At 46.4% G+C, this 10,336-nt stretch overlaps 1 protein-coding gene across 2 annotated transcripts in view; it reads left to right on the top strand.

Annotated features, from left to right (window-relative positions):
- olfm2a (olfactomedin 2a) overlaps positions 1–10,084 on the top strand; it is a 144,207-nt gene extending 134,123 nt beyond the window's left edge. For both annotated transcript variants that reach the window (XM_072675292.1, XM_072675291.1), the window contains exons 5-6: positions 685–791; positions 9,066–10,084. In XM_072675292.1, the coding sequence (XP_072531393.1) occupies positions 685–791; positions 9,066–9,740 (782 nt within the window). In that variant the 3' untranslated portion in view covers positions 9,741–10,084. The remainder of the gene's footprint in view (positions 1–684; positions 792–9,065) is intronic.
- The last annotated feature ends 252 nt before the right edge of the window (positions 10,085–10,336 follow it).

The following is a 10,336-nucleotide window of genomic DNA, read 5'->3' on the forward strand; positions in this document are numbered from 1 at the left end:
TGGGGTGGTGATCATCCAACATCTTGAGGCCTTACTAATGCTCTTGTCGCTGAATTCAATCAGATCCTCACAGCAATGCTCAGTCTTCTTCCCTGGACAGTAGAGATAGTTACTCCAATAAAAGCAGGATCAACTCTTTTTTAATACCCTTGATTTCGGAGTAACAGTGAATGAGCAGGTGTCCAAATACTTTAGTCTATATGAGTATGGTGAATATATGTGGTGTGCTATTATAAAATGATCAGAAATATTTTTTTATGAATAAATTAAAAGACGATGGACCAATAGAAATACTCCAAATCGGAATGACCTCTCTTTGCTGGTCAGGTGTTTGGTTAGGATGATGTGTTTAGATTTCAGAGCTCACAGAATGTCTTCATAAATAAGCTAGAAAGGCCCATGCAAGCATCTGACACCAAAACACCTAATTGTTCTGAAGCCAGCTTTTCAGAAAATCCAGCACAGTGTCAAAATACACAAATTTGCTGGTGTGTTTTCACCGTAAACGCCACGAGGGCATAGAGCAGCTGGGAAAATGGGATTTTCCTCACTCAGACAGAGAGAAGCTTGCATACATCAACAGCAGTAGCTGACTCTGGATACAAAATCTACAGTTGCTTGTTTAATCTTCTACTCACTCGCTGTAACAGCATGTCTGTATGTGTGTGTTCTTGTCTTTTCTAGGCTGCGGGAAGCTGACGGGCGTCAGTAACCCCATCACCATTCGCGCCTCGGGGTCCAGGTTTGGCTCCTGGATGACGGACACTATGATCCCCAGCTCTGATAACAGGGTAAGTAAGGTCAGGCTTCCACACTGCTGCAAACAAACACTGCTCTACAGCTGTATCCCGACGACATACCAGAACACACTGGATAATCCTGGGATTTTCAGCACAACAGTCTTCTAGAGTTTACTCAGCACGGGGAAATAAAGAAAAAGCATCCAGTGAGCGACTGTTCTGCAGACAGAAATGTCTTGTTGATCTTAATGAAGAATGGTCAGAGGCTGCAGCACCTCAGATAACCACTCTGTACACTTGCAATGGGCAGAGAAGCATTTCAGAATGCACAACAGCATCCAACCCTGAAGAGGATGGACTACAACAGCAGAAGACCACGTTGGGTTCCACTTGTGTCAGTCAAGAACAGAAAGCTGAGGCTGCAAAGGCACAGGCTCAGCAACACTGCACAGTGTTAGCCTGGTCTGATGAATGTGGATTTCCATTTGGATTGTAGAGTCAGAATTTAGTGACACCAACATGAATCCATGGACCCAATCTGCCTTGCGTTGACAGTCCAGGCTACACTTTGGGCCACTGTTAATACCGACCTGCATGCCACAGTCTGTTTTGTTGCTGACCATGTACATCTCTTAATGTATCCATTGTCTAATAGCTACTTCCATCACAAAGCAAAAGTCATCTCAACACTGTTAAATGTAAAAGATCCTTGAGGAACATTTGGAGGTTCTTCAGTTTGGAAACTCTTAAAGTGCTTTGAAAAACCTTCAAGGAAACTTTTTCTTCTAAAAACCTTTTCTTGGAGGTTCCTCAAAGACCTTCAATACCATCTTAAGAGGTTCCTGAAGCTAAAGAACCTCCAAAAGTTCTTTAATGATCTCATAGGTTTAACAGTGTGGTTTCATGAACATGACAGTGAGTTCAGTGTTCTTCAGCGGCCTTCCCAGTCTCCAGATCTGAGTAGAATTCCTTTGGGATGTTGGAGAATGGTTTTGGGAAGAGAGTCGCAGCATGAAAAACCTGCAGGAATTGGGTGACGCAATCAACATGGTGCTGCAACATGGCCCTGAATCTCAGTTAAAGAGATAGATAGACAGACAGACAGACAGACAGACAGATAGACAGATAGATAGATAGATAGATAGATAACAGACAGACAGGCAGCTAGATATAGATCGATAGATAGATAAACAGACAGATAGATAGATAGATAGATAGACAGACAGACAGACAGACAGACAGATAGATAGATAGATAGATAGATAGATAGATAAACAGATAGATAAACAGATCGATAAATAGATCGATAGATAAACAGACAGAGAGATAGATAGATAAACAGACAGACAGATAGATAGATAACAGACAGACAGGCAGCTAGATATAGATTGATAGATAGATAGATAGATAGATAAACAGACAGATAGATAGATAGATAGATAGATAAACAGACAGATAGATAGATAGATAAACAGACAGATAGATCGATAGATAGCTAACTGAGGCTCAAATCACACAGGTTGAGAGGATAAAGCCTCATATCTGAGAGCGCAGAGTCGAGTGAATGATCTTAGGGGTGTTATTTCTTACGCTTTTTAGGCACACTGAGCAGACTGGTCCATCCAGCTTTGCTTGCTCTGCCTTTTATTTGATCTGACAGAGGGATGGATAGATAGGCAGTCAGACAGACAGACAGAGAGATATATATGATATATAGGTAGATAGATAGACATATATACACACACACACAAAACTGACAAGCCTACTCATGCACTTATGTACACAAGCACTCTCCCAGCACACACTCATGCACTCTGAGACTGAGTCACTGCTGTAGTGTTGTGGAAGCTGTTCTCCTGCTTGGAGAAAGCTGAGTCACTGATGGATGGCTATCCCTCCTCCTCCTCCTCCACCCCTCCCCTGTCTCTCGCTCTCTTTCCCGTCCTCCTTCCTTCCTCCCTTGCTCGCTCGCTCTCTGTCCCTCTCCCTCCTTCCTGACCCCTCCTGTCACAGCCACAGGAGCTGATTAATCACTCCATCACTGGGCTGGATATTAACAACTTGTTTAGGCTAAAGTTTCCCCCACCGCCGCCTTAATTACCAGCAGCTCCACTAGCGCCTGACACAGCTGTCCACAGCCGTGATATAGTAAAGCCCTCCCTACTGCGCCCTGTACACAACTAACAGCCCGAAATAACACACACACTGCAGGGGTGGAGAGGAGAGAGGAGAGGAGAAAGAAGAGAAAGGGGAAAGGCAAGGGGAAGAAGAGGAGAGGAGAAGAGAAGAAGAGCAGAGAGGAGAAAAGAAAAGTGGAGAGGCGAGAGAAGCGAAAAGGTGAAAGGAGAGGAGAAGAGTAAAGAGGAGAGGGGAGAGAAGGGAAACGAGGAGAGGAGCAGAGAAGAAGAGCAGAGAGGAGAAAAGGAGGAGAAGAAGGCGAGGGAAAAGGGAAGGGAAGAGAAAAGATGAGAGGACAGGTGAGAGGAGGAAGGGAAGGAGAAGAGGAGAGGAAAGAAAGGGAATTGAAAAGAGAAGAGGAGAGAAGAGAAAAGGGGAAAGGCAAAGGGACAAAGCAGAGGAGCGAAGAGAAAGGTGAAGAGGAGAAAGAAAAGAGGGAAGGAGAGAGCAGATAGAGAGAGTGGAAGGAGGGGAGGAAAAGAGAAGAGGAACGAGGAGACAAGAGGAGAGGAGAAGAGAAAAGAGGAGAGGAAAAGAAGAGCTGAGGAGAGAGAAGGGAAAAGGCAAAAGGAGAGGAGAAAAGTAAAGAGGAGAGGAGAGGAAAAGAAGAGCTGAGGTGAGAGAAGGGAAAAGGCAAAAGGAGAGGAGAAAAGTAAAGAGGAGAGGGGAGAGGAGCAGAGAAGAAGAGTAGAGTGGAGAAAAGGAGGAGAAGCGCAAAGAGAAAAGTGAAGAGGAGCAATGAGGAGAAGAGAACAGAAGAAGGAGGGGAGAAAGGGAAGGAGAAGAGAAAAGATGAGATGGCGGAGAGAAAAAGAAAAGAAAAGAGGACAGGTGAGAGGAGAAAGGGAAGGAGAAGAGGAGAGGAAAGGAGCAATTATAGAAAGAGGGAATTGAAAGGAGAAGAGGAGAGAAGAGAGCAGAGAGAAGAGAAAAGGGGAAAGGCAAAGCGACAAAGCTGAGGAGCAAAGAGAAAGATGAAGAGGAGAAAGAAAGAGGGAAGGAGAGAGCAGATAGAGAGAGTGGAAGGAGGGGAGGAAAAGAGAAGAGGAACGAGGAGACAAGAGGAGAGGAGAATTGGAGACAATTGGAGAGAAAGTGACGGAGAGGAGAAAACAGAAATAGCAGAAGAATGGAAAGTAGCGCAGAGAAGAGAAGAGGAAAGGAGAAAAGGAAGAGAGGAGAATAAAATAGGCGAGGAAGAACGAAGAAAAGGTGAGGAACGATGAGGAAAATGCAGAGTAAAATTGAGGAGAGGAGAAAAGGAAAAAGAAGAAAGGAAAGAGGAGAAGAGAAAAGGAGAGTGGAGCAATGAGGAGAAGAGGACAGAAGAAGGAGGGGAGAAAGGGAAGGCAACAGGAGGGAAGGAGAAGAGAAAAGATGAGATGGCGGCGAGGAAAAGAAAAGAGAACAGGTGAGAAGAGAAAGGGAAGGAGGAGAGGAGATGAGAATGGGAAAGTGAAAGGAGGGGAGGACAGAGAAAGAAAAGAGTAGAGGAGAGAGGAAGGGAGGGGAAAGAGGAGAAGAGAAAAGACCATTGGAGAGAAAATGAAAGACCAAAATGAGAAAAGGAGAAAAAGAAAAGAGAAAAATTGAGGAGACGAAAGATTAGAGGAGAAAAGACAAGAGGAGGAAAATGGGTGGATCAGCAAAAAGAAAAGGTAAAACGACGAGAGGTGAAGGATCAGTCCGCAGAGCAGAGGGAACTTGTCGAGGAGTGGCGAGGATGAGGAAAGGGGGGGATCGCAGAATGGGAGTGCGGAGAGGGAGGGAGGGAGGAGAGAATCTGTGAAGGGGGCTGTATCATTACTCATGCGCCTCTTTGCCACAGTCTAAATAGATATTGTGAACAGCAAAGGTCATCTCCCATGATCAACCCCACCGTCTCTGCCTTTAATGATGGCATCACTCACTAAAATCACATTAGCCCTCATATCAATCACTGATCACATTAATCGAGAGATAAATCACAGCGATCACCTTAATGGCTGTATCAATCATACTGATCACGCTTGGGGAGAGTAAATGTCATGGGCTGCGAGGCGCCAGACACCTCCCTCCGGCATACGGTCGTCTCTGGCAGGACCAGGCGAACGCAGATGACCCAGCCCAGAGTTGGACCGCAGGCCAACCTCACTATCAGGGCTCTGGGGACGCCTTTAGACTGAAAAACATGTCGCTTAAAGGGGAATTCCACCAAATTACTAACTTCTGCATAATTGAGACATAATTAAACGATCCAAGGCCTACCACATCATCTGTCAAACATGGCGGAGGCACTGTTATAGCATGGCCGTGAATGGCTGCCAATGGAACTGGGTCACTGGTGTTTATTGATGCTGATAGAGGTAGCAGGATGAATTCTGAAGTATGGAGCTGGTAGGATGGTGTTTCACAGTACAGCTGGATACCCAGACAATATGCTATGCTTCCAGGTGGGCATGGGTTCACAGTGGGTTTGTACATGTGTTGTTTTTGGGACCGGGGTTGGCCTTCTCAGATGGGCTCCATTATTATAGTCCATCATAAATCTTATAGTTACCATATAACCGTAAAATAATCAAATACGTAGTTCAGTTTGCTCCCAGGGTCGAAGACTAAGTGACCCATATTAATATCAATCATTCAATAAAGGTTAAACCATGCTATAAAAGTTAAACTGCTCCGAATCAGGAGAGAAAAGCTGGTTAGCATTAGCTTACTGACTGAGCTTATGACTCAGACGGACCCACTTGCTAAGCTAGCCTTTACTTAACTAGCTCAGCTACAGCTCCACCGAGTATCAGACGGCCCAGTGCAGCTTCTGTTGACTAGCTGCTGAGCAATTGACCCAAGTGTTAATGATAAAAACACGTATCTGAGAGAGCAAAGTCCAGCGACTGGTGTTGGTAGTAACATATGGGGAAACGAGAGACCGGTTCTGCTGTGTTTGGACCTGTAGACGGCTAAGTTAGTCGAGTGAATGGTCTTAGGGGGGTTATTTCTTAGGCTTTTAGGCACATTTAGCAGACTGGTTCATCCAGGTTTGCTTGCTCTGCCTTTTATTTATTTAAACTTAGGCTTGTTTTATTCCACCTGTTTTCAAAGCGTGAAATGACCAATCAGTGAGCTCCCACAGCGCCCTCACCCTGTGTCTCTCTTAAATGCACATGGGTATATAAGTGTATTTGGCCGTGTACTAGATAGACAGAAATTTGAGACAACAGTATTGCTGTTATACCACCCAAACCCAGAGACGATGGCCGCTGTCTTTTTGGGCAGTGGTTACTCAGCGGTCAATTGATGGCAGGGTTGTGGGTTTGATACTCTGGCTCGGCAAGCTGCCACTGTTAGGCCCTTAAGCAAGGCCCTTCACCCTTTCTGCTCCCTGATAGCTGCCCACCGCTCCAGGCATGTGTGCTCTGGGTGTTTGCTCAGTAGTGTTCACTACACGGATGTGTTCAGTGCAAATGTTGAATATGGCACCTTGATTCTTCGGAAAAGCACTGGAAATACGGGGCTAATGTAGTTAATAAGCACAAAAGCTAGCTCAAATAGCTCAAACAGACTCACAGTACAGTAGTCCTTGACCCTGGTTAACACACAGATCTCTAAAGAAATCGACAAAAGTACAAATGGCACTCAATGGAGGCTTCAGGAAGGGTTGCTAAGCTTTTCATCAGTGCTAAAGTCCTTTTGTCCATGTTTTATGGATAACGTGGTTTCGTACAGTTTCAGAAGCTGCATAATCAAGTCTATTTGAGCCCAGGGTGTGATGTTTTAGGCATGAAGTTTGTACAGTGCTGATCAGCGGCGTATAGTCTTCCACCGTTTGTTGGCTAGGTTAGCCTCGTAGCTCCAGTGCGGAACTAAAGAAGCTAACCATTGACGCCAGACACGGCCTGGCCGATTGACCACATTTCGGAGGTGTGAAAGTAATTTTTATAGGAAATCGGCGCTTTAACGCTCCACGGTTCTTCCTCAGCGTTTGTCAGTCTGTCTGTCTCGCTCTGCTCGGTCCTCACCGGCATGCGCCGCTGTGAGAAGCAGCTAAAAATAAGAACATGCTCTGCATCTCTCTCTGGAGCAAGAGGGGGAGAGGGGAAATGAGAGGGGTGGGGAGGGAGGACAGAGAGAAAGAGAGAGAGAGATAAAAAGAGAGTGAGGCTCCTCAGAGGGCCCTCATTATAGCGTAAAAAGGAAAGTGCGAAACCCAAACAGCAGCTCTATCTGGGATTTTGCTCTGAAGGCTTCAATGAAGACAGCATGGCTAAGAAAGGATGGAGCCATGGTTTGCAGGGTCGGCGGGACACTCCGGTCATGCAGAGCAGAAGAGAAAGAGAGAGAACTAGAGAGAGAGAGAGAGAGAGAGAGAGATGCTAACAGGATTGATTTTCTGTAAATGTGGACTGGAAAAGGGCAGGGTGCAACTGCAGCAGTGAAGTGCAGAGCGCAGGCAACATCTTCAGCCCCACACAGAGAGAGAAGATCAATAGATATGCCAACACATACACATACACCCTCACACACACACACACACACACACAGAGCCTCTCACACACCCGCACACTCACACACATACTGCACAGTGAGAGTCACTACAGGTGATAGGCTCTGCTGTCATTAAAGCCAGGAGATGATGTGTCTGTACTTCCAGGGCACTTTTATCACAGCGTCTCTTCTCCATTTCTTGCTCACTCTCTCCCTCTCTCTCACTTCTTTGATCCCTCCCTCTTTTCTTTGTTTCCGCTCCCCTTCGATTTTTACACCTCCTCTGCCTCCATATGGCGTCAGTCACATTTTATTATTTTTTTAAAACTCAACTAAAGCTCAAGCTCAACTAAACGAACTTCTAAAGAAAGATGAACTAATCTATGGAGAAGGATAGGATACATCATAGGATTACATCATCTGTCAAACATGGCGGCGGCACTGTCATAGCATGGGCATGTATGACTGTCAGTAGAACTGGGTCAGTGGTGTTTATTGGTGATACGACTGCTGCTGATGTAGAAGCAGCAGGATGAATTCTGAAGCGTGTAGAGCTTGATTCCTTAACACCATATAGGAGCACTGTGTAGTTCTATAATTTCAGCCTGTAGTCCATCTGTTTCTCTGCATACCTTGTTAGTCTCCTTTTACAATGTTTTTAGCAGTCAGGGCCCCACAGTAACACCACAGAGCAGGTAGTATTTGGGTGGTGGGTCACTATTCTCCACCCTGAAGTGATACTGACATGGTGGTGGTGGTGTGTGTTGTGCTGGTATGTGTAGTAAATCAGACAGCAGTACTGCTGGAGTTTTTCACTGTGTTCACTTACTGTCCACTCTACTGGACACTCCTACCTAGTTGGTCCACCTTGCAGATGTAAAGTCAAGGACAGAAGCTCATCCGTTGCTGCACAATTTATGCTGGTCATCCTCTGGTCCTTCATCAGTGCTCACAGGACGCTGGTTGACTATTCTCAGTCCAGCAGTGAGACTGAGGTGTTTAAACACTCCAGCAGCACTGCTGTGTCTGATCCACTACTCGTACCAGCGCACCACACACACACTACAACACACTGCAGTGTCACTGCAGTGCTGAGAATAATGACCCACCACCCAAATAATAGCTGCTCTGTGGTGGTCCTGTGGGGCGCTGGCTATTGAAGAAGAACAGGGTGAAAGGAGGCTAACAAAGTATGCAGAGAAACAGATGGATTACAGCCTTATAGAACTATAAAATGCTCCCATATGGTGAGTGGAGCTGGTAAAATGGACTGGGAGGTGCAAGTGGCAATCATAGGGGTCCAAGCACTGAGTGTCTTTATGGAGTCAGTAAAACTCAAATGATGGGCAGAGGTTTTAGAATGGCCTGTATTTATAATAGATGTGGGGTCTCATAAGGAGATGTCTGTTAAATTCAAGTTTGGACTCACTGAACTAAATAATTCCACAGCAATTACTCCTGTATTTCGGTCTCAGAGGGCACTAAAAGGCAAGTTAAAATCACTACCTTCTCCTACGAACTATGGCCCTAGGCCATTTTGTAATCTTTTGATGTACTGTACTTAAGATTCCATGTCTGGTTTATACTCAGACACACTCTTTACCACAACAGCCTGCAGAACAAAACAGATAGCAAACAAACAATGGAGTCCCATGTATAAACAGTCTGATCTCTCCTTAGGTGTGGTCGATGGACGGCTACCTCAAGGGCCGGCGAGTGCTGGAGTACCGCACGCTGGGTGACTTCATGAAAGGCCAGAACTTCGTTCAGCACCTGCTCCCGCATCCATGGGCCGGTACGGGCCACGTGGTCTACAACGGCTCGCTTTACTACAACAAGTACCAGAGCAACATCCTGATCAAGTACCACTTCCGATCCCGTAGCGTCCTGGTGCAGCGGAGCCTGAGCGGCGCCGGCTACAACAACACCTTCCCGTACTCATGGGGTGGCTCGTCCGACATCGACCTGATGGCCGACGAGAACGGCCTTTGGGCCGTCTACACCACCATCCCCAACGCGGGCAACATCGTCATCAGCCGCCTGGAGCCGCAGAGCCTGGAGGTGCTGCAGACGTGGGATACCGGCTTCCCCAAGCGCAGCGCTGGCGAGTCCTTCATGATCTGCGGCACGCTCTACGTCACCAACTCGCACCTGGCCGGTGCCAAGATCTACTTCGCCTACTACACCAACACGTCCACCTACGAGTACACGGACATCCCTTTCCACAACCAGTACTCGCACATCTCCATGATGGACTACAACCCGCGGGAGCGCGTGCTCTACACCTGGAACAACGGCCACCAGGTGCTCTACAACGTCACACTCTTCCAGGTCATCAAGACCTCTGAAGACTGAGCGTTGGCCAGGAACCGGGCGCACTCATGCGACCAAACGGCAGCATTGCACACTCGCGCGCGCGAAACACACTCACACAGACACACACACACACCACCATGTACACACACATCGATCCACATACTGACGATAAGGAGGACGGGACTGAAGCTTAGACTTTTTTTTTACATCTCGATCTTCATAGAGTGCTATTATTCACGACATACTGAGAAAAGCGGTTGAGATAAACGTGGACTGAGCTTTTGCCTCTTCTGTTTTCCTTTTCTGTGATGAGTCAGCATGATACTGTTCTTTTTATTTGTGACAAGAGAAAAAACAGTGAATAAACGTCGACCTTTAACGTTTTACAGTGTGCCTTTCATTTCGCCTCCGGGGGAACACAAGTAGCAGCTGTGTGAAAGTTAAGGCTGCTTTTTTATTCCGTTCCAGCTCCAGCCACTCCTCAGCCACATGATGGATGCTTCTCCAAAGCCCAGCTGCTTCCATCCTTGTTTCTTACCCAGTAAATAAGTACCACATCCAGGAATGCAGCAGAAAGTATGCTAAATACGCCCCTGGATAGAAAGTAGAGTAACATTTATTATTAGAGCACAGTA

The sequence above is a fragment of the Salminus brasiliensis genome, chromosome 3, assembly GCF_030463535.1.
Source record: "Salminus brasiliensis chromosome 3, fSalBra1.hap2, whole genome shotgun sequence".
In the NCBI taxonomy this organism is placed as follows: domain Eukaryota; kingdom Metazoa; phylum Chordata; class Actinopteri; order Characiformes; family Bryconidae; genus Salminus; species Salminus brasiliensis.